Source organism: Rhipicephalus sanguineus, chromosome 10 (genome assembly GCF_013339695.2).
Source record: "Rhipicephalus sanguineus isolate Rsan-2018 chromosome 10, BIME_Rsan_1.4, whole genome shotgun sequence".
Taxonomy (NCBI): Eukaryota; Metazoa; Arthropoda; class Arachnida; order Ixodida; family Ixodidae; genus Rhipicephalus; species Rhipicephalus sanguineus.
In genome coordinates, this window is record NC_051185.1 from 90,438,441 (window position 1) to 90,463,577 (window position 25,137).

General features: G+C 48.6%; 1 protein-coding gene across 1 annotated transcript; it reads right to left on the bottom strand.

Moving 5' to 3' along the window:
- Positions 1–20,468: 20,468 nt before the first annotated feature.
- On the bottom strand, positions 20,469–21,332 carry LOC119406589 (uncharacterized protein DKFZp434B061). Its single transcript, XM_037673324.1, has one exon. The coding sequence runs from the start codon at positions 21,330–21,332 to the stop codon at positions 20,469–20,471; it is 864 nt and encodes a 287-aa protein (XP_037529252.1).
- Between the last annotated feature and the right edge of the window lie 3,805 nt (positions 21,333–25,137).

The window sequence follows — 25,137 nt, forward strand, 5'->3', positions numbered from 1 at the left end:
ATGTTGTTTTCCTGCGTCCTTTCTGCTTGATAGCGCGCTGTAAGTTTTGAGCTGCATGGCGTTATTCGCGTGACATTACAATTTGTTGCTGTAGCATTCACTCCTTCGCCCTTTTGGCGAAACAACGCGCAATAAACGCTCAACTAACCCTGCGAAGACATATTTCACATTCGTGTTATACTGATTCCTATGAAAGGGGGATCAGCCATGTTTTTTTCTTATCTCACGCAATAGCGTTTCCAGACACCGGCGGCGCCGGACAACTACGGCCCCAAACTCGGCTGTTGTGATCTCAAACAGCTTTCGCTGTAAAAAACTTCAGCGCTGGCAATGTCCTCTCCACGCTAGCCAGCGTGAAAAGCGCGCAAAATCCACTTGCGTTAATATTAAAATCTCTTGTTGCCACTGTTTTCGATTTTCGCACAATTTCAACATTTCTTTCCTTTGGAATACCTGCCTGAGGTACGCGCTATTAATATTGTACCCTGAGATATGCATAAGTGCTCACATTGCATGGCCTCAGTTGTTCCGGATTGCCAAGTGTTCTCGTGAAACGAAAAAGAATTTAAAAAATTTCGGTTTTACTCCCGAACGAAATAACAGATAAAGTTTCGGTTACGTTTTTGTTCCGGTCAAAAATATCGTTTTTTTTTTCTTTTTTGGTTTTCGTTCCATTCCGACACACTGCTCCAGGTGTTGAAAGTTTTAGCGTAAATAATACGAAAGCCATACGTTTATGTTTTCTCGTAAACGTCGCCTCAGAAAAAGAAGCGTTCGACGAGCTTCTCGAGTATTGTCAACGACACGTTTTGTGCCATCTTGTATCATCGCGCCATTTAGTGTTGGTACTTTTCGCGAACATTCAATTTATTCAAGGAAACGCTAATGGCACGGAGTTATGAAGTTGTTTCCTTCTGTAATTACATGAAACATTTTTTTTTCTAGCAAGGTCACCGAATCGTGCAGCAAAGCCAACCTGAAAATGAAAGCGCGGTAAATGCATTTGAGGTCGACTCTTTCCTCTATCAGGACCGCAAGGCAGTGCAGTACATCTTATATTCGGATTTTTCTTACGATAGACGCATGACTTTTGTGAATGTTTTCTGCAGAGTGTTTTATTTGTGTTCAATCAGATCTGACTCCAAATTGTAAACCGGTGCCCTTTCTGTTGTTGCAGCCAATTTTCCTTGTGATTTCATTTTTCCTCTCCTTAGTAAGTATTCACGGCCATCTTTGTATTCACTTTTCATGTGCGGTTCACCCTCTCTGCTTTTCTTTATATTTTATGAAAACTCCTCGAAACTTTCAATGACGCAGTACTCGGTTGTGAATTTCCCTCATAATTTTCTCCATTCAGCAGCTATGCTTTTTAAAAATATATTCGTAGGCACCTATTCATATTCGTCCACATGATTGATATCCTTTCTTCCAGCCCGCGACTACGGAAAGAGATAGATCACCCGAATGTGTAACTAGTAGTAACGAGTAATATAGATTTCGAACTTTACTTTATGACAACATGCCTACCACCCAGTTAAATCTGGCGTACTTGTCGTGTGTACTGATAAATAATTTTGTATACTGAGTAATTGTGGCAATCGCATATTGTATGTGAGTGTTACCCACACCTAATATTGGCACATTTCTTATGTGTCGGTACAATCCTTTTGTACGTTGGTGCGTGTGACCCTATATTTGTGCCTAATGATTTGATCGCATGACTTACGCTCCATACAACTCCAACAAATATCATATATGGCCTGTAGTGACGTACTGGCATTTTGTTTTGTGGATCTAAATATACTAAATAAATAAGGGAAAAAACAAGAACTTTCGAGAAAAAGCCGCAAAAAGCACATCCCTGCGAAAACAAAGAGCACGCTATTGTTCTGATCTTGGTTTCTTACATATTAGATGCGAAGTATCTTATGGCGGAGTTCAATCCGGTGGTGGTGGTGGTGGTGGTGGTGGTGTGCGGCGTGACCACCCTTACTGCGCATGCGCATACCTTCTCCACTCACCCTCTCCTCTCACCCTCTCCACTTCCCCTCTCCTCTCCCATCTCCCCTTTCCCCGTCTCCACTTTCCCTCTACCCTCACCATTTCCACTCTTCCTCTGAAACGCGGGCTAGACATGCCGAAATTGTCTCCTGCGCAACGCCGCGATGAGCACCAGCGCATGCGCGTCCCCTCCCCCTCTCTCTCCTCTCCTACGCTGCCCCCCTCTCGCATGCCTGCCGACCACGTTCCCCGCTCGACCTGTGAGAATTAACGGCGCGGCTACAGGGAAGACCAGACGCGCGTAGCGCTCTTCGCGTTCCACGACGCGAGGTCAGTAGCATGCCCAAAGAACGCCAACGGAACACGATCGTGCAAGTGCTCCGGCTTCGCATCGCCTCATGGTCCCCTTTAGCGGGAAATGGTGTAATTTTATTTAGCGTGCTGCTCTCGCGACGGCGATTTTGTGTTTCAAGATATTTTTTTATAGTGTCTCTTGCAATGATCCCAAAAGACACTCTCGCAGATCTTGGAAAACAGCAGCATGTGACGACAAAACAGCAAGTGATAACACCGAACGCTTGCGGATAATTTAGACGAAATGCGGTGGAGATTATGCGTGGAATTTTTCTCAACCACCTTGCTAACTACCAACCTCCACAAGACCTCCGATTTCCTGCGCACCACTGTATTCGCAAGCGCTTACGTTCGTATCAATAATAGTTTCCAAGTGCAAATTGACCCCATATATTTAATGTGGCATCCAAGTTCTTTCTACCTATTACCGCAAACGTCACTGTACTTTTATTCTCAGAATATGGTGGCATATATTTGCTTTTGGCCTTCGCTCTTCCGCACCAAATGTTGCGAAAAACTTGCAGCGTACCTAATGTATTCGCGTATGACGACTCCAAGGTGTAATGATTATGAAACGGCACAACAAAAAAAAAGTACAGCATATCCACGGGTGAATGACGAAGAGCTTGGGCGAAGCTCCAGAAGCAATCATGGTTACACCGTGAAATGTTCAGTGGTTTCGCCCAGCAGTAATCAAAGCGATACGCCGCTTTGATTACTGCTGCGCTCGCTTGGCGGCAGCTTCTCGAGCTCGCACCTCGGGATCCTGCCGACGAGCACGAGACGAAGCGGCCTTCCGCACCCGGCGCTCCTCGTCGTCTATATTCCGCCAAGCAGCACGATGCGGCAAGCGCACTCCTGCACGTACGGCGACGATCAAGGAGAATGAGAGATAACGGGCGCAGTAGCCAATCTGAGAGCAGCGGCACCTATAACGCCATCTAGCGTGCATTCACCAACCGCACACATCTCTATGGGACAGCGCCATCTAGTATGTCGTCACCCAACTGCAGTTTGCATGAATCTCTATGGGACTGCGCCATCTATTGAATGATACGGGAGACGCGACGGCGGTGGAACACCGGATGGAGCGACGACCGACCTGGTGATGCTATAAGGAGCTTCGCCCCTAAAACAAAAACCACGCAACACTGACGACGAGGAAGACACGAAGGCAAGCTAGGAAAGCTCTTGTCTTCCTCGATTGTCTTCGTGTCTTCCTCGTTGTGAATGTTGCCTCTTTTTTCGTTGCGCTGTTTCATAACCATGAAACTTTACCAACTCGCCCAACTGTCAATTCTACTGTCCAAAGTGTAAGCCATCCTGAGAGGCTTTATTACCGTCCTCTTTTGTAGATCACGCGAACGCCACAAAGACTAAATGAACGAACGCCTGCACCCACGCTTCTGAGGAGTGCGGCTTTATTATTTTAGTCGGAGGAACGACGAAAAGGCAGTGCGAACGACAAGCTTGAGCGATGACGTGTAACTGCGAGAGAGAGAGATGCTCTTTATTATAAATACAGACATTTTTTTGCCGGCGTCAGTATACCGCTGGCATGCTACTCTGTGAAGGGATGAGGAACGGGATTGATAGACTAAAGAAGAGAGGGAAGGAAGAAATAATAGAAAGAAAGAATATAAAAAATGCAATGTAAGTGAACCTGATAGAAATATTTACAACGAGGGTGTCAGGTAAGTTAAGGCTTTGCTATGTGAAATAGCCAACCGTTAAAGCTTTCCGACTAGGCCAATTTTTGACAGGTAATTAAACAGTGACTGTACAACCCGTCGCTGCTTTGAAGGGCCGGGCACTGGGCCTAATAAGTTGTGCAATGTTAACTGATCGTGGCAGATCATGTCCATTTGTCGCTCAAGCAATTGTCTCACATCGCGGTACGCTGAACATTCCAGTAATATGTGCTCCACTGTCTCTGTTTTGCCACAGTTATCACAGCAGGGACTAGTGGTGCGCCCTATGCGGTACAATTAACTCTTCGTGCATGCCATATTCAGTCGAAGACGAAGGTACAGCGTCTCAAGTTGGTGAGGAAGTGTTGGGGAAATCTTCACTCTCACTTCTGGGTCAATGCATCGCAGACAGTTATCTTGATGGAGCGGCACATTCCAGAGGCGGTCTTTTACAGCGAAAGCTGTTATGAGATCATTTCACCGGCCGTTTTTGGCGCCGTAGTTGTACGCCGCCGCCGCCGCCGCCGCCGGTGTCCGTAACCAGTATCGCTCGAAATAAGAAAAAAAACGAAATAAGAAAAAATTCCAGGATGGAACGAGGTTCGAACCTGGGTCCTCTGCGTGGGAGCCCAGTATTCAACCTCTGAGCCATGCCGGTGCTTGAAACTGCTTTGCAAAAATGTCCTATACAGGCTTCATGTCGGGAAGGAACCGCATTAGCATATGCAATATAGCGTGGTAGAAGAGTAAAATAAGCACCAAGCGTCGCACAACGCGAATTCTGTAACCAGGCGTCACACAATGCGAATTGCGCAACGAGTACGTTGTTGAATGCTTCCAACCCATTACAAAGGGCTCTGCCATAATTCTTCGTCGTCATCAGGCACAGCATCAACAAAGTGCGCATAATGCCTTACATGCGTTTAGCAGGTACCACGGCTCTCCGTAAAATGACGAAAATGGCACAGTGCCTGCTGCCCTACTTCTCAAAAATTACAATGATGTTACAATGACGTATCATTACACCATTACATCCCTCAGTTACAATGATGTATAGCGTAGTGGGTTCCTCGCAAGTGCACTTTTATTAGTTGCCAAGGAAGCCCATAAGCGCATTATCCATTTCCTCGGGTTGGATGGTTGGTTGGTTGGGGAAAAACTTTATTTGGGTCCTGCAAGGCGCGCGTCAGCGCGCAGCGGGCGACTCCTACGTCGGGGTCTCAGTAAAATTACAAAGATTTATAGCGTAGTGGGTTCCTCGCAAGTGCACTTGTATTGGTTGCCAAGGAAGCCCATAAGTGCGTGATCCATTTCTTCGGGGTGTCAGTAAAGTTCTTCGCCCCTCCCCCGTCTCTCTCCCACGTCAGCGTATGTTATACAGCATGACGGGAGAGGGAAATAGCGACCGGGTGTCACCCAATGCAAATTACATAACTGGTCGGCCGTTTAAAGCTTCCAAGCCATTACAAAGGGCTGAGCCATAATTCTTCATCGTCATCAGTCGTCGCGTCAACAAAGTGCTCATAATGCCTTACATACGTATAGCTGGTGCCTCGCTTCTCCGCAGAATGACGAATAATGGCTTATTAGGTGCTTCCCAACTTCACAAAAATTGTGATTTATGGCGTAGTGGGTACGTTTCTAGTGTACTTGTAGCCCCAAGAGAGCTTACAACAGCCTCTAGAAACGCCACTCTTTCAGCTTTCGCTGTGACTGTGCTGCGGTTTCAGCGCAGGCCTGGCGTTTTTTCTTGACAGGCACATTTTCTGCGAACTTCGAGGCGTCGACTTTAGTAAAAAATATTCTTCTGAAATTCCTGTAGTGAAGTCCTTTTCGGACTGTTTCATCCGCTTTTTCGTTTCCTGAAACACCAGCATGGCCAGGTATCCAATGGAACTTAATGTAATTACCTGCAATCTTAGCCTTGTGATGAAGATAGGCGATATCAGATGCTACACTTTGGTGATTACCATGCTTATACCTGTTCGATATACTTTGTAGGGCTGCTTTAGGATCTGTAAATATCACCCATGTTTTTGGCAGCTGGTGTCGTAGTATAAACATAAGAGCCTCCTAATGCCTTATAGATCAGCTGACGTAGATGATGTCGCTCTCTCAAGACGATACGAGAGGGATTTTCTTGTAGAGGGCACATAAACTCCGTACAACGATCTACGTTGGGTTGTAGAACCGTCTGTGAATATGTGCGTTTCGGCTGCGTATTTGTTAGACATATACTCCAACGCTATCTGATGAGTTGCTGCTTGGGGCATTTTCCTTTTTGGTCAAATTCCGGCGATATGTGGCACGATTTCTAGTGGTGGCGGTGTCCAGGGTGAGATGTTCTTTGGCATAATAGGTGACGCCTGAGCAGGGATCGAAATATGTGCGCATATGCTTCCGACAGCCTGCCCGGAGCTAGATGTAGCATTGGCTGTAGAAATTTATTTTAAAAATCACAGCATATCCACGGAGTGAATGATGATGAGTGGGCGAAGCTGCGGAGGTTCATCGGTAAACCGTGAATCTTCCGTGAATTCTGCCCAGTACATCATCACCGACGTGAGATCGGGCGCGTTTATACTAAAGGTTCGATGAGTTATGACGACTTGCAGCTCACTTTAATTTTACATGTACGCTGTGAATTTTCATTGTTTAGAAAACCATTGCTTTAGAAAACACCTTGCGTCTTTCGTTAAGCAGCTGGCGTCTTTTTCGTTTTGCTTTAGAAACATCTGGCGTTCTTTCGTTTTGTTTTTACAAAACATCTGGCGTCTTTCGTTGGTTTATTTCATCAATCAACGGCGTTTTGAACAAAATTTTTATTGTTTAATCACGCACAGGAGAAATCTCACCAGGCACTACCTTGGAGGTAAACAATGGCTGCTAATGGGAATGAGAGACAGAAGAAGTCGGCTTTTAGCTAACACTTACACTTCTACAGAGACAGAAGAATTCGGCTTTTAGTTAACGCGCACGCTGCGAATTTTTTATTGTTCAACAACGCACAGGAGAAATCTCCCACCGGCACCACCTTGGAGGTCAAAGGGTAAGACTTGTTACTCACTACTACGAGCACGACGAGGGACGAACGGGTGCCGCATTAATGAGCTTCGCCCCTAAAAGTGGGTCTTGTTGTGAATAACGTGCCGGCGTAGCGGGTACCTTGCATGATTTATGGCGCAGTGGGTACCTTGCATGATTTATACTAGAGCACGCACCGCAGTAGAGCGAGCGCTCTGTCGCACGTCCATATGTTAGGCAAACATTCCTTTCTGCACACCATGCGCGAGCTCTCAGCTCGTGCGAAAACTTTGTCCTCTCCTTTCTTCCATATATCTAGTGGCACCCTTTTCTCAGGCGAACATTCCTTTCTGCACACCATGCGCGAGCTCTCCTCTCGTGCCAGCACTTCGTTCTCTTCTTTCTTCCATACATTCTGGTGGCACGCGGGGCACTGGTCGCGCCAGGGGGACAGGCCTCGTTCACAAGCTGCTTCGCATCCAAAACTGAATTTTAAACTTCGCTGGAGAGCCTTTTCCTCTGATACTCCAGGAATGCACACACTTGCTATCCAACCGTTTCTATAAGAATGTAGACAACTTGCTATTTAAGCTTCTAGATATAATGTAAAGCCGTACTACCACACACTTTTTAAAAAAAAGATAGTACGCGTTACTGTTTTCACTGAGTCCCGACATGCCACATATATGGCTCTCTTTTAAGATATACATTAAGTCACTATTGCGTCCCCGACTATCCGACAAGAAAGTATAATGATTTCGAGACTTAGTGGCTCTGTCTCTTTAAAGACAGTCATATACGTCGCAAATCAGGACTCATAAAAAAGATTCAAATGACTACAGTGAAACCTTGGTGATACGAATCTCACGGGACCACCAAAAATATTCGTATCATCCTAAATTCGTATCACCAGAAAGCAGGGAAACTTATCATGCGAGAAGAGAAAGCTGGCGTACATTTTCATTTGCTTTTCAGGGCCGCATAAACGTCAGGAAGAACCCTGAATGATTTAGATGTCGGCAATCATACCAGCACTCGTAAACATACAGCCCGTACGCGCGTATTTAATTAATGAACCAGGTGCGTTGACGCGATGGATCAAGGCCACAAAATTACCGAACCACGATCCTGTGTTATGATTTTGTAATCGCGGAGGTGCTGGGGATGTTTTTTGGGAAATTTACGACCGTGTCCGCGCTAGTGCGACCTCAACGGTCGCGCACTTGACGGTGTGAGGCCTGACTCCTTCGCCAAGACCTTCCTCGCATTCTTTCGGTCCTCGTCCACCTTTCATAGGATGTCTGATGCACGAGGCAGGATCGTGTAGACACAGTACAACGATAGCAGCCCGCATCGAAGCGTTGGAAAAAGAAAAAGCATGGCGCTAATGTCCTCTGTAATCTAAACGCAAGGGCACATGGAGGCACATAAGAGCCCCAAAGATTCGCGCACACAATCTCGGAGGCCGTGACGCGTCTCTGAAGGTTTATTCTGACCGTAAGAAAGGTTTTTGTCTTATTCCGTGATTCTGACGATTTTGTGGTGCGGCGCGCACGCCCAAGCTTGCGTTCCCGCGCTCGCACGTGCTTGGCGCGCCTTCCGCGACAGCGCGGGCAGGACCTCTTCGTACCTGGGCGGTAGCTTATGTTCGTATCAAACGTCGCTGTTTGAAAATCGGTTCGCAACAACCGTACTCCATTACATTGCAGGCCCATGGGCCTTGGCCGGGACCAATCAAAAATTCGTATAACCCCGAAATTCGTATGAGCCGTGATCGTATCATCGAGGTTTCACTGTATTTTGGTCTTTGAGCGTAGAGTGACATTTGTTATTTATGTTGTACAAACCTGGATTTGTGAAACTGTCGCTTAAGGGCGGCATCAGGGAAGCTTATACCTGATACTAATTGTTGGACAAAAGCTTAGTCTTCAGTAGTGCTGTACACCATGGTTCAACAAAAATAAAGTTCACACTTGAAAAGACGCGAAAGACGCCAGGAAATCGTCTCCATGATAAAGAAACTCATACCCTTAAACAGGACATGATCAAGACTGCACGGGTTGTTCAAGAAATGCCTTCTAAGTTAGGTGTAAGCTCAACTAAAGATAACGGATGCACCTGGAACCTTCCCGGTTAATATGAAAGGCATCCTTGTTCTACGAATAAGTTGTAGTGGCACGAGTACCAAGTGACACCCTTTGCTATCTTCCACGCCACCCTGTAAAGAACCGATGCGAATTGTCCGAAATCCCTGACACCCCTCCCAGCTTTCCACCGAAGCGCCTTCAGCGCATTTGAAAGTGGAATAAACACTAATTCATTCTGATAAAAAAATACAGCCCTTACAACTGTGTGGTCTGGGAAGCTGGGGAAGCGTCCCGACGTGGAGGCGTCGCGTGTACTTTTTGCTTTAGTTGCCCGATCGTCGTCGGTGGCATTGGCTGGAGGTCGACGCGCACGCTAGTGCTTCCGGGCGCGCCGACGTTCCTCGTATTCAACTCACCTGTTCGCAAACGCGAACAGTTGAGTTCACTCTGGAACCAACGTGGCCACCAGCGATAAAGCTCGAATGTTCGATGCTGCATCTGTAAATTCCGACACGCCTTACCGCTGGGCAGATTATTGACGGTCGACGCTCAGTTCGCCACTATTAGTATACAGTGCGAGTGAAGTTCGTGTTGCCCCTTTCTCCGGTGTGAACCGAGAAAGCCGGCTCTCTTATGTCGCTGATGAGAGGAGACTTAGACTGGGTAAAATGCAGTTCGTTTATTCCGATGCGCACCCAGCGCGTTCCGAAATCCGTCTCTCCCGGACCCTCCCTTCAGGTCTGTTAAAAACACTGCTGCACGGGGTCTTACAAGTTCATGCACGGCACTCTCGAGTGGAGGTCACGTTCCCATGGTTCGAGCACGGCGCTCGGATACCTCCAGCCATCGAGATCTCAACACCATAGCCGTCGGGTCATTTAGCTCGGCAGAGTCACAGTCCGTGGCGAGCACTTGAAGTCGTAAATCTGAGCTCCGAGCTCGTTGAGCAGACGCTCGCTGCCGTCGCTGTCCGAGTCCCCCGCAATGGCTTGCGCCCACCGCACGGTCGTACGAGGCGCTGACGGAGATGTTCCGGCCAACACCACCACGCGTTTCCGAAGGCACGCTTCCAGGAAAACACCGCCGAAGCCAGCTGATATACGTGCCGACCCCCGGCATTCGCCCGCAGCTCGGTTTTGTTTATACGAGTCGCAAGCGCCGCATTGCTCCGCCCAATACCTCCGCCGCCACTGTGTTGCATAAACGTCTCGTGATGCAACACACCAATGTTCAACGGGTATATTTGTTGCTTCCTGTAGAGGCTGGGTAATACAGGTCAATCACGGAGGGAGTGCAAAGTAGAGATGTACCACTCCGCTAAAAGCTCACAGTGCCATGACCAGCATAATTCCTATGCATGCATTCATATCCTACCTCAGCGAGTGCGGGCTCGCCAGCCGAGACAACGCGTCCGCGTTCGCGTTAAGTTTACACTTTTTGTGCACGACCGTAACATTAAACTTCTGCAGTGCTAGCGCCCAGCGCATCAGCCGTGCATTCTGAGGGGACGTCAAAGTGAGGAACTTTAGAGGATTATGGTCAGTCACCACCGCGACACTTGCACCAAAAAGGCACGTCTCAAGACGTCGTAATGCCCATATAACAGCATAAACCTCTCGCTCAATCGTGGCCCAACGGGTTTCGACCGGCGTTAGCTTCTTGCTGAGGAAAGCCACCGGCATTTCCCTGCCTTTTTCATCGATTTGAGCAAGGGATGCTCCTAAAGCTACATCGGATGCATCTTTTGCCAGAATGTAGCCCTTGCTTACGTCAGGCGCGTGAAGTGTCGGCGTACTTGCTAACTGTTCCTGAGTGGCTTCAAAGGCCTTTTGTGCAGCGTCGCTCCACGGTATTTGCTGTGGGACCCGTCGCCCTGTCAAATCGGTTAGCGGCGACACAAACGTAGAGTACCCGAGCACATAGTCGTGGTAATAATTACACAGCCCGAAAAAGCGCCGCAGTTCGCGGTTGTCCTGCGGCCGAGAAATGTTTTGAACCGCCAAAACCCTTTCTGGGTCGGGTGAGTGTTTACCTGAACTTAAAATGTGGCCAAGGTACTTCCTGCTGTGCAAACTTGCATTTGTCAGCACTAGCGGTTAGTCCCCCCTGAGCTATCGTCTGTAGCACCTGCCTCGTGATCGGAGCTATCGGTACCCTGTCGCGTGTTCTCACACGTGCTTTAATCTGGCACTGGTGACAGCTTTGGTAGCATCGCTTGACCTCACCTGACACACCGGGCCAAAAGAAAGCGGTCTTAATCCGCTGTAGTGTCTTCTTTTTGCCAAGGTGACCCGCCCAGCCCGAATCACGAGCTAACCGCAGTACATCTGCCTGTTTTGGCTGTGGGAGCACCAGTTGATTGTATGGCCTACCAGCCACGTTACCTTTATGGTACAGCCACCCATCAATTACAGTCATTCCGTGGATTCGCGCCCGTGGTTGTTCCCACGCTTCCTTTAGGCTGGGATCAACCACCTGGCTTAGCCTGAAACGTTCTCGTTCACCGACATCTGCATCACACTCCAGCGGATCCGTTTGCTGTGCCTCATCGTCAATGCACACCGCCTCGACATCCGCGGTAACTAGTATCGGTTCACCATGCTCCTTAGCCTCCGGCTGTGCCTTCTCCACGACAGGGCGTTCATGAACAACCGCAGTTTCTTCCAATAACTGCTCGTACGTGTCAGGGGTTATGAGCGCGTCTACCCCACTTGCAAGTTTATCAGTGACCGCGCACAGTATCCCCTTATCGCTTTCCTCGCGACCAATATATCTGGGTTTTCCAATCAATCTGAGTGGAACATAGGCCAACTCGGCTACTGCCTGCTCACCAAATGCGCCCGTCAATTTTAGGCTGGTTCCCGTTGGTTGATATCCCGGCACTACAGCCCTCCTGATGACGCTTATCTCGGCACCGGAATCTATGCTGCCTTGAAACTGTGACTGACCGCACGCAAGGTCAATTGTCTCGATAGAGTGAAATATAGGTGCTTTCACAGCGTTTTCCTGGGCAATCATCTCCACACCGACTACGCTGTCACTGTCTGCATTTTCCTTCCGTACCAAATTTGCTTTAGCTGCCCGCACCGTCGGGCAGTCTCGCGCTAAATGATCCACGGAATTGCAAACAAAGCAACCTCTGCTCTTTTTGTCTTTCCCTCTCCCGTTATCTCGCCTGAGTTATCCAATCCTCTCTTACTTTCTTCAAAGCTTTCTGCAAATTCAGCGACCTCTAGAGGAAGCATTATTTTGCTCGGGGTTTCGTTCTGAATAACAAATGAACGGGCTTGCGCACCCAGAGTGTCGCGAAGCCTGTCCGTTACTATGAGATTTCTGAACTGCTCGACGCTGCCAACTTTGTAGCCATTAAGGTTATAAATCAGGTAATTTTCAAGCCTGACTGCAAATTGGGGCCATGTCTCATCTCGGCGCTTTTTCGATTGAGTAAAGAGGCGGCGATACTCAGCGGAAGAAAGTCCGAGACCTTTCAGTACGGTTTCTTTAAGGATATCATAATCCTTCATATCATTCGCACTGAGTCGAACGAGGAAGCCCTGGTTCTCTCATTTAGTCGAGGCAAAAGATGCCCCGCTCTCCACTCCCGTGGCACATCATAGCAATCAAATGTGGCCTCAACGTCGTCGAACCGCGATGGAACGAGTGATCCCTGAGTAGGCATGGGCACCAACACGTCCTTCAAAAGGCTCGTGTACCTCAACCTCTTGTCCTCACTCCGAACTGCCTCTGCGTTCTCAGCATTTGCGGCGGCACTGGCACTGTTGTTTCTAAGCCGTTCCATTGCTAATTCCATTTCGGTAATGCGGAGCTGCTTCTGTAACATCGCAATTTGGTCAGAGCCTGACCCTCCCGAAGGTTCTCCTCTGACCCTAGTCATCTCGGTGTTCGAGCCCACATCCGTCAGCCCCCCACTCTGGTCGGGTTCTATTTCGCTAACCCCGCCACTACGCAAGTTATACCCGCTGGTCATAACAAGCTGCGAGCTAATAGAGGAATGAGACACCCACCTGCGCACCTCGCGCTTCCAGCAGTAGCGGCTACGGCCTCTTGAGTTCACGCCCGAGATGAGTCCGTCACCATGGAGTCAGCCCGTGTCTGCGCTTCCACCAGAATGGATGTTTTCCCCAGTCTTCTCAGCAGGACATCCTATCGGACTGCGCCAGTGAAGTTCGTGTTGCCCCTTTCTCCGGTGTGAACCGAGAAAACCAACTCTCTTATGTCGCTGATGAGAGGAGACTTAGACTGGGTAAAATGCAGTTCGTTTATTCCGATGCGCACCCAGCGCGTTCCGAAATCCGTCTCTCCCGGACCCTCCCTTCAGGTCTCTTAAAACACTGCTGCACGGGGTCTTCACAAGTTCTTGCACGGCACTCTCGAGTGGAGGTCACGTTCCCACGGTTCGAGCACGGCGCTCGGATACCTCCAGCCATCGAGATCTCAACACCATAGCCGTCGGGTCATTTAGCTCGGCAGAGTCACAGTCCGTGGTGAGCACTTGAAGTCGTAAATCTGAGCTCCGAGCTCGTTGAGCAGACGCTCGCTGCCGTCGCTGTCCGAGTCCCCCGCAATGGCTTGCGCCCACCGCACAGTCGTACGAGGCGCTGACGGAGATGTTCCGGCCAACACCACCACGCGTTTCCGAAGGCACGCTTCCAGGAAAACACCGCCGAAGCCAGCAGCTCGGTTTTGTTTATACGAGTCGCAAGCGCCGCATTGCTCCGCCCGATAGTGCGCATTGCTTTCTTGCAGTTTGACTTTCAGTTTCCTGGCCACATGTTCGGCCAAATAAAGAGTTACGTGCTTTCGCATTCTGCTTGAGTCTTCTTCACTGTCACGACCGCGTGACATCTGGTGGAGGTTGTGTACGTTCATATTGCGGGTGCCCCCATCAAACCGTGAACCCAGCCCAAGTCGTGAAGGTGACTACGACGCCAACCCAGACCAGTGAGCTAGCCGCAGGCAGCGAGGCCTACCACCAGAACATGGGCCCCTATCCGATAAGACCCGGAAGACCGGGTCTATGACAACGACCGCGGCAAAGATGACAGCCACTGTGCCACCAGCCGTGACAGTCGTGCTACACAACCCAGGGAGCCGCCCACCTTCCGAGGATCATATTTCGAAGGCACAGAAAGCTGGCTCGAAGGGTTCGACCGGATAGACGTTTTCAACGCCTGGAGCAGTGAAGACAAAATACAGCATGCCTACTTCGCCTTGGGAGACGCAGCTAGGACATGGTTGGAGAACCAAGAACGACCCTAACAACGTAGGACGTTTTTCGCACCAGGTTCATGGCAACATTCACCAGCGGCGTTCGCAAGGAGAGAGCCGAGGCTCTGCTCCAAACCCATGTGCAGCCGCGAAGCAAAAACGTGGTCCTCTTCACAGAAGAAATGACCAGACTGTTCCGCCACGCAGGTCCTGCCATGCCGACGAGTCAGAGATCCTGAAATGCCCGACGATCCTGACATGCCCGACGGTCTCAGGTGTCGCAGCGGCCGAAAATAATATAGTGTCTATGATCAACGGTTGCACCCAAGGATATATCGGCGGGGTCAAGTGTTCGACGCCAGTGTCACGGCCGCTTGATAAAAAAGGAGGTGCGGCCTGCCGCCTCGCGCTGAAACACACGGGCACAAGCGGGAACACTGTTATGACAGTTCGTGCCGCGTTGGCGCTAGTAGACATACAACCCACGCACAATTAGAACAAAAAAAGAGACAAAAACATAGTTATGGCGTGCGCGAGACGTTGCATCCCGCCATATATGGCAATGCCGAGGAGCCGCCGCGTGTATGGTGTCTTTGAACGGCAATAAAGTATGTCAAAATCAGAAACCATGAATTTCCGCGCGACGTTGAATGATGTTAAAGGCATGTATGATAATATAAGACATCGTTGTTACCAAAGAAATTACTGAATGCAGATGAGTGTTGATCTTATGATCCCAAATGATATATGTCAAGAGTCTCAGGCTCCTCAAGAAAACCTGCTGCACAAAGGAACTCTCTGGCTCTCTAAGCCACCTTGGTGGGGCCCGTCTTGTGGCGCCATATTGGCAGAAGTTCACCTAGGCCGCACCCAGGCACGAAAGGGGCCCCACCTTTTTTTTCTCTTTTTTTATCGAACGGTCGTGCCAGCGTCGTCTTCAAGTTCATCATACCATGGATCAACCAGGAGAGTAACCGGTGATGTAAGCGAGAAATGTGCTCTCGACAGCAGACGGCTCGACATAGAAGGCGTAGACGGCGATCTCGGTGCGCGTTCGAGTGGTCCGTATTAATTTATGGCCCACTACACTTGATGCGAATGCTGTGTAACCCGGAACACAGCTGACGTAATGGGAGAAAGGATCGAGGGAGACCGTGCGGGGAGAGGGATGTGACGTCACGCGCCAAATGTTCGCGGCCCTTTCGCGTACTTTTAGATATGACATAGCTTATTGTCAATTCCGTCATGCACAACGTTATCTTAATTCATTCCTTCCCTTTTATATTCGTTTTACATACGTGTCTCTTTTATATACATCCTATTCATATACGCGTCCCCTGAGGTACTCCTTAGGTGACCCTTGAGTTTCGCGTGCTGTTGGTGCTTTGTAGAAACAAGCGCATGCTTGAGATCTAATACGTCAGATGCTGCAACGATAACATCTCTTGGAAAACAGTTGGAAGTGCTCCAAATCTTTCATGAATGTTTTTAGACAACTCAGGCTTTCGGACAGAGTGGTGTGGAAGATAGGCAAAATTGTCACGTGGTACTCGTACCACTAAAACGTATTGGGAGGTTACGGAAGCCTTTAATATCAGTAGGGAGGTTACAGGTGCACCAGCCACCCCTCGAGGAGTTTAAAATGAACTGAGGTGGCTTTGGTTCAATGACGCGTAGATTCCTAATGATGTAGGGCTTTATGTTATTAATTTTTGTCCTAAATGTCCTTATGGCTTGGATGATCAGGCTGAAGAATTTTATGAATATTTCTTTTCACAAAAATGTCGGTTGTCTGTTGCATGGGATAACAGAGCTGAGCTAGCAGGTAAGTATTCATTCTAAAAGACCAGGCGTGCAAACACGGACACAAGAAAGAAGTCAATTCACCACAACCGCCGACCACAAACGTCAGCGTTTGTGGTGTCTTGACATATTTTTTTTGACCGCATTTGCACGCCCTGTCAATGTTAATAGCGCGTCATGCAGTTCTCAGTGTTCTCTTTGTGGTAGTCCTTTCACGCCTTTTGAAATCTGAATTCTGTTTATTTTGAACAGCGGTGTAGCCGTGCTACTGTAGAAACTATTTACCTCTAACAGTGACTTTCAGGCATATGGTTCGTTGATTCTGCCTTCAAGCGACAGTTTATTAACGCCAGGTTTATACAACATTAACGAGAGATGTAAAAATCTACACTATAAAAACTAGTCATTTTCCTCTTTTATGGAAGTCCTGGCTTACGAAGTGTGTGGCTACTTTGATAGAAACACACGTAAACTCTCTTTTGGGTCCTAAGACTATCCGACGAGACTATAACGATATCCAAATCGAGTTCATTATAGTCTCTTCGGAGAATTGTAGGAACCAGAAGAGACATGACGTGTCTCTTTAAAGAGAGCCTTATACGTGGCAAGTCAGAATTCTCCCAAAAGAGTAGCACGTATTCTTTTAGCTTTCTTCGAGAGTACCGTAATGCGGCCTTACATGATATATGCAAGCATTAGTAGCAAGTTGTCTGCGTTATATCGAGGAGTTTGAATAGCGATATAATAATATCTGGGGTTTAAAGGGGTACTGACACAAAATTTCGCGGCCGAGATAGCCTGCTGGATCGATTTCCGTGTACGTGCGTGTACCATCTGCAAAATATCGACAGCGAATAAAGCTTGGAAGGTATTTTATACGAATTTTGAAGTTCGGGTGCGCGATCCAGCATTCTAGGCCGCACCAGTTGCATTGACACCCTCGGAGGTGACCCGAGGTGACCCCCCTACTTCCCCTACGTAACCGTTGTAGCCGGTACAACAAGTTATGATGACGTCGTAGCCGCCATTTCTGTTTTGACGCGCTCGCCGCTGCGCTGTTGGTGTCTCAAGGAAATCGTCGCCAACAGACGACGATGAGGAGGACGATGACAACCAGGACGATGATGGCGACGACATCGCGCAGCACGTGCGGCAAGCGTGCGAATGCGAGGAGACGACGCGAACAGCGCGGAAGTGCGTCACACTTCTGTGTGCTGACGTGATCGAGCGCTGGAGCCGCTAGGTGGTGATAGTTGCACCCGGAGGCTTGTCGTTTTTGAAACCGAAACTGACACTGGTCGGTAATGAGGAGCCTGTAATTAATTATCTGTCGCGCGCTGCAGCAAACGATGTGCCGTGTTATGACTAACAGGCCCCCGGCAACACATTGCAGCAAAAAAACGCGAGGCAAAAATTTTTGTGTCAGTACCCCTTTAACGTCCCAAAACCAAGATATGATTATGAGAGACGCCGCAGTGGAGGGCTCCGGAAATTTTGACCGCCTGGAACTCTTTAACGTGCAGAGTTTGGATAGCGAGTATGTGCATTCAATCGAGTGTACCCCGGCACGTCACTCTAGGATCTGTGCTTAGATTACACTAAATGTAAGAGTTAACTGAACCGTGCCTGTTGCCAGACCTTCTCACATGCATCTAATGTCCCAGCTCTACGCGAATGTCAAGCAGGTGTTGATGTGCCGTATACAAGACTCTATTTTCCCTGAGTAGAGCAAATCGTAATTCGTGCCATCAATCGTTTTTTTTTTTTGCTCAACAGAAAAGGCGTCGCACGAGGGAATCCCAATTCAAACATTCCCCGCGTCATTCTAATAATTCTGCACATTCTCGCACGGAATGGGTATAGAATCCATATATGTTACATATATTCCCACAAGAATCTTACGGAAACATGCAGAATTGTTGGAATAACATAGGGAATGTTCAGTATGAATATTTTTCTGGACTGCTTACCGCTCTCCAATAGCAGAGGACGTAGTGCCCAAAGTATTCGCATCTCAAAATAAGATTCTATGAGTTACAGATTTCAGTGGGAGCTACGGCGGCAGTGTTCGCGAAAAACCCCGTTGTCCGCAAGTCTGCAAAAATGAGGTCATCGCAGCTGCGCCAGTCACATGCGCACCTTTGAAGAATGCAGCATTTTAGGGGCGAAGCTCCTTAAGGCGGCACCCGTTCGTCCCTCGTCGTAGTCGTAGTAGTCGTAGTGCGTAACCAGTCTTACGCTTTGACCTCCAAGGTGGTGCCGGTGGGAGGTTTTTCCTGTGCGTTGTTGAACAATAAAAGATTCGCAGCGTGCGCGTTAACTAAAAGCCGAATTCTTCTGTCTCTCATTCCCCATTAGCAGCCATTGGCATGTTCCAGTAGGAAACGTTAGTAGAAGTAGAAGTGTAAGTGTTAGCTAAAGCCGACTTCTTCTGTCTCTCATTCCCATTAGCAGCCATTGTTTACCTCCAAGGTAGTGCCTGGTGAGATTTCTCCTGTGCGTGAATAAACAATAAAAATTTTGTTCAAAACGCCGTTGATTGATGAAATAAACCAACGAAAGACGCCTGATGTTTTGTAAAAGCAAAACGAAAGAACGCCAGATGTTTCTAAAGCAAAACGAAAGACGCCAGCTGCTAATGAAAGACGCCAGATGTTTTCTAAGCAATGGTTTTCTAAACAATGAAAATTCACAGCGTACATGTAAAATTAAAGTGAGCTGCAAGTCGTCATAACTCATCGAACCTTTAGTACAAACGCGCCCGATCTCACGTCGGTGATGATGTACTGGCAGAATTGACGGAAGATTCACGGTTACCGATGAACCTCCGCAGCTTCGCCCACTCATCATCATTCACTCCGTGGATATGCTGTGATTTTTCAATAATTGATGTCATCTCGATCGTGGGCTTATCAGTGATCACCGGTTTTTGATATGGCAAGTCGCTCTTTTATCAGAATGATTTCATGACGTTGCCACGCATCGTTGTCGCCTTCCATTGATGCAGCTCACTGTTTCACGCATAACCGTCTTTCTTGCCTGCAGCAGTGGAATGCTGCCTGGCTAAGCACTTGGGTGAATGCACGGCATGGAGGAAGAAAAATTTAGGTGAGAGCATTGCGCATTCCAATGTAAATAATAAATAAATAAAGAGAGAAAGCGAAGAAGAAACAGAAGTGGAATGTCATGCACCAACAAGCGAACGTTCGCAAGCCCCCACGTTCCCTAGAGAGAAAAGTCTCTTAACTTTCTTGAAGGCGAAAGTGTTAAATTCTTCTTATATGGTCGTGTTATGGAAAACACAGTAGAAAATGGTGACCGCGCCAGCTGCGCGCTTACTTTGCCTTTTCATCTTCGCGGAGCGCGTAAGTAAAAAAAGTAAGGAGCCCTTGGCTTATCCACAAAATACAAGAGAGCTCCTGATATACAGCTTCTCTTTCCTTATTTTTTTCTTTCTTTATATCGCATTGCTTAATGCTCACTCCTGACTTTTTCTTTCCTTCATGTAGTAGCACACGTTCAGGGACAAGTGGGTGCATTCTTTCAAAAAAGGAAGGGCACCCTGTAATACACCCCCAGGACACTCTGTAGGACGGATACCTTGATTTTTTTAACGCAGAACTCACCACCAAGTTCTGAAGCTAGGCCTGACTTGAAGTTCGATCTTCACTTGACCGACCTGAGCTCAGCGCCGCTCCTCGACTGCATATGACGCCCCGCTTTCGATGTTCTGACGAGGATTATCGCTTACATGCAGAAGCTGCTTCTGCCTAGAAAGAAGCTGTCATTGATATTCTCAAGATGAGGTAGAGCGTTGTCCGAAGGGAGGTTCATGAATACGGGGTTTAGAGTGCGGTCCATCGCGTTTAGGGACGTCTGCGTGCACCTTTTCCACAGCAGAGTACACATTACTCAAAGCAGTTTGCTTTGAAAGCAACAGTCCTACATACGACATCGTTTGGTCGACGCTTAAAAAAAATGTGTGCCGGCGAAAGCGCGAATGATACACAAAACGATAAGACCTCTCAACGTGCAGATTGTACAGTATGTGAGAGCAGGCATGGTCGTGTCTGAATAAGTGTGCATAAGACAGTCCCCTTCCACGCATAGGTCATTCAACGGAACAACGGCCGTTCAGGTGACTTAGCCACTGACGTCTATGGGGAAACGGGGAAAGGGAGCTCAACGGAAGCCGTGGAAACAGGGCCCAGTGGAAAATGTGACATGTCAAACGTATGCAACGACAGGAGCATCTACAAGCTTTCGCGTTCCAGTCGTTTTAAGGCACGTTGGTATAAGATATCCACGCATTTTTACTTTTTACTTTTAAAGTGAGAGCCATGAAGATAAGGATACAGTGAAGGGACGGCAAGGCAGGGCTACTTTCAGTGGGCGCGGGAGCAGGTGAACGCGCCCCGCAGCGGTTCAGTCGTTTCTTGCGGCCGGGCGACGCACCGGAGGAGCGGGGCTTCCGGGGCCGCATTGGTGTCCGCAAGGGACCTGTCGCGGCTGCGTGTTTCCAAGCCGCTGCTGGAAACTCGGTGACGCTTGATGCTGGAACTTCGAACGGAGGGGGGCACCAGAACGGCGACACTTCCCAGCTGACTTCGCTGGGGGTAGCGTCTTCCTCAATTTGCAGTGGCTTCTCACTTGAAGAACTGTCTGACTCTTCAATGTGGACGGTTCCGTTGTCTGTGGACGGAGACTCCTCGATGGTAGGAGGATTCGCAGACGATGAGGAGGCCGCGTGACTAGCGTCGGACGCCACGCTGTCATTGGCGTATGTCCGCCCAACAGATCCACTGTGAAGCGAGGTGCTCGCATGTTGTTCGATGGTGGTGACCGGTCGGCGCGAGGCGCACACCGGATCATCGGCCGTGGGAGCGCTGGTCGGGTCTGGGCTAATTGGGGACGCAGCGGGCGTTGGATGCGGCGTGGCGTCCTGTGTGTGGTTCTTGGGCAATGTCTGGAGCAGGTGTCGGTGGGAGCTCGCGCTTGTCCGAAGCCGGCGTCTCGTGTTGAAGCAGCGGGAAGTCCTTGGAGGCTGCCTCTGAGTACACCCTTGGGATAGTACAGGCAACGGTGTGATGGGGGTCTCTAGAACGACGGCACGGAAGGGAGCAGACCTTTCCGTCGTGGCCATAGGTGCCGCACCTCCAGCAAAACGGTGCCGTGCAGTTCATCCTGAAGTGGTCACTTTCTCCACAACATCGGCACACGAGCTGAATACCTTTGTAGTCGCAGGTCACTCGGTGACCTGCCACCCTCAGGTAGTTTGGCACAGGGGACGACGATTTCATCTCCATGCGGACGTACCACGTCCCAGTGGTCGCGGTCAGGCGCGATCCCATGAGCCCTCTAGTAATGTGGAGCACCCTCCCGTAAGGAGACAACGCCTGGGTGAGGGCCTCACTGGGGACGCGGCACGGCAGAAAGAGAACGGTGACCTGTGCTACTTAAGGGCCCAGGGGCACAATAGTGACGCGTTCCCCTCGGATGTCGAGGTGCGACGCGTCCACGATTTGAGCCAGAACGGGTTCGCTGTTGACGGTAAGCCTTGGTAGTTCCGGCCTCCGAAGTGTTGCACGCAGTATGCTTCTTCGATTCCTACTATTGAACGCGCCGCGTCAACGACGTCTTCGGGACTTGCCCCCTCAGGGACGACGACCTCAAAGGCTAACGACTTCTTCGGTGGCTGGCTTGCCATGATGGGCGCCCGCCAGCCAAAGGACGCTCTGAAACACTAGCTACAACATACGCTGCAAGCGTCGATCAGGAACAGCTGCGGAACAGCTGCGGGAGCCAAAGCACGTATGGCTTCTCATACCTCTCAACAAACGCACCCGCAGTAATCGCACTGACAAACCTGTGAGAGCTTTACTGAAGTATATACCAAACGTCTGAGCTACCAAAATGCTGATTCGACATGATTATGTCATTATTCATGAAAAAGTTCTCTTTAATCTAATCTTTCTCAAAAGTGCTTCTAGACAGGGCAACACTGTATTGATATGAATTATTTCTGCCTTATTGGCGTTTTGAAAATGTTATTGCCGTGCAGATTTTGTCTTTTTATCATGCTAAGGGACTCACGCCAGGCTAAAATGAAAAAAAAAGAATCGAATTTTGTTTCTTTCTTGTTCGGAATGACACGGCCCTACCTTAACAACAATGATTACCCTACACAGTTTTGCGGCATTTCGATTGAGTGTACACGACCAGGATCGCGAGACGAATAACCGGGCAGCCGCGGCCCCGTTTGTCAGGCCGTGAGTAACCTGAGCTTTCTGCCTTAAGTGAATGTCTTATCAACGAAATCTCCTCACACACACACAAAAAAGAATGTGGAGGCGACCCTAATCCTTGTCTAAGGTGCCTGGTAGTGGCACTTGCACGTCGGCATTCGTGTGCCTTAGTGCATTTAGGTGGCGAGTTGGGTTTTTTGGTACATATTTTTGAAAATATTGCAGCGCCACACACACATACACACACACACACACACACAGCGAGAGACGCAGGCACAGAGACGCATACGCACGCACACGAAGACATTTGACAAGTCCTAGTTTCACGCTGAAAGGCTGCTCAACCCTGGGTATACCCAGCCGCTCCTCATGTCGGTCGCAGAGAGCCTGCTCGAGAAAATCCGCAGTCATACTTAAACGTGTGAAGCCAGCGCATCGTTCAGACAGAAGGTAGCTGTGGTAACTTATTCTGGTTGGCTATTTCCCTTTTTTATCGTTTTATTATGTTTTCTGGCTCTCTTTCTATTCGTGGCACAAGCTTTCACGCAACCTGGAAATATTGGCCCACAGGTATGAGACGAGTCATATTCAGGGCACTGCACAGGCTGTCTATGCTCTGCAAAATGGCTGACCCGGGGGCAAGGATGCAGCGGGTCTGCGGCATAAAACACAAGCGGTCATTTGTTCTATACGCAGAAGGGGTGATGTATGAAATTCCTTTAATGTGCGGTTGATGGAGCCTGTCAAGAACGTGAAAAGTCTACGCAAATGAAAAGACTTTGAAGGTTTCCTGGCTAGCCATTGTATATAACCTGCTAGGATTGGTCATCCCACGTAAACCACTCCTGTCCTTAAGAAGCGAAAGAACACTCATTACTCGAGAAATCGTAGAAGCAGAACGCATTTGCTATCTCGGGAAGGGATTTATAAGCCTGCCATCCTTACAACTATCAGATTAGGACACGGCGTACTTACGCATGTGTAGTTGATGATGTCTTTGTTGTACGGCAAGTATATATGTGTGTGTAATTTTTTTCAATAAAATTAGTTGCATGTTCAGCCCTCGTCCTTGTCGTTTTTGTTGCGTCCGTGTGTTTTTTGAGCTGCAATTTCTCAGAGCCCTTGCGTACTCCTTCGGTTTACATTGTGTTTCGTGCACTGCCGAAATAGACCTCAGAGCCCACGTACAAAGAAGCGGCTGGTAGAGATCTCCGCCAAGTGATGCAACAATCCCAGCTGCTCAGAATATTGCAATGAACTCAATCAATTATGCCGCAAAACTCTCCTGAAAGTTTCTTGGCCCACATATTGAGTAAGTTATGCCACCATGTAAAATGTATCCAATATAACTCTTAACTTATACCAGAACCATCATTTCTTTAGAAGATATGTTCAGAATATTCATAAAACCGGAAGTAAGTGCTAGACCGGATATGCTTGGAAGAGGAAGAAGAGGGGCGATCTGTGTTCGTGCTACTGTGAAGGCCATAGGAAGCCGATTTCGCAGACAGTGCATTGTCGCACGGAGCTTCAACTGGGTGCGAGAACAGTGCTGCTATTAACAATACTGTTGATTTGTTTGTTTGTTTACTTATTATTTTCATACGCCATAACCCTATTCGTGGGCTGCAGTAAATAAATATATCTACTCATCTATGGAACTGCTTTTGTCGTGGGAGCGATTCAAATCAGTGTCTTAGAATGTGTGGTTTGGGAAAAGAGGTAAATGAGCTAGCTTACGTTGTACCTTACCATAGAAAAGCTGTATGCGGGCGTCTGTAAAGCTCTCACAGTAGAATTGAAACACAATCTCTTAAGCACGACAAGCGAATGATTTAGTACACCAGCCTACCATTGCCGAGGCTTATGCATCTGTACCTATACAGAATAACCAAGGAGACGCTTGTCTTACCAACAATTTAAAGAAGTCTGCGTAGGCTGCCATAGTCGATTATAGACGAGTGAACTTATGACGCACTCTACTGTGGGTTCACAATAATGTTGGAGGATTTATAGCGCTATATCTACTCTACCATGGGCGAAACAGTTAGCCATCCAGAATATAAGTATGCGTGCATTCTATGAATTCTTGAACTGTATTGTTTAGAAAAATTTTATTTACACTATCTGAAGAACATACACATGAAAAAATTACACCATATCCCACTAAAGGGAACCATGTGGGGATATGAAGCAGCGCAAGGGTGGACTTAAAGTTGCGTTGATCACGGGCGCCTGCCCGATGTTAACGCGTCCTTGCAAATGGAGCACACCATGAATTCAGTGTAGTTGCTTTTACTCGTCCCGAACTCTTGTTGCAGCACCCCACGCGGCTTCATCACGCGTCCGCAAAAGCTCTTTCCCCGACGCCATCACATGAGTGCTGAGAGAGTGTAAGGGGGAGAGGCCACAGCGTGTTACCCAGCCCCTTACACAAGCCCGAAAGCGCTAGCGCGTGCCAGCACACATGGTTCTGTCTGCGTTACGCCAAGCTAGGGCAGCCTACGACAGCCTGGGCCCCTAAAGTGCTCTGGACGTATCATCATCAAGGCGGTCGAAGAACAAGGCGAAGAAGACTTCTCCTCGGCGCGAGCGCGCGCTCAGTATTTTACAGATGGCTATGCTAGGTGGTAGAAAGCGGACGGTCGCCCATGGAAGTACGGACACAGCCCTGAGGAAAAGCTGCTTCGCATCTAAAACATT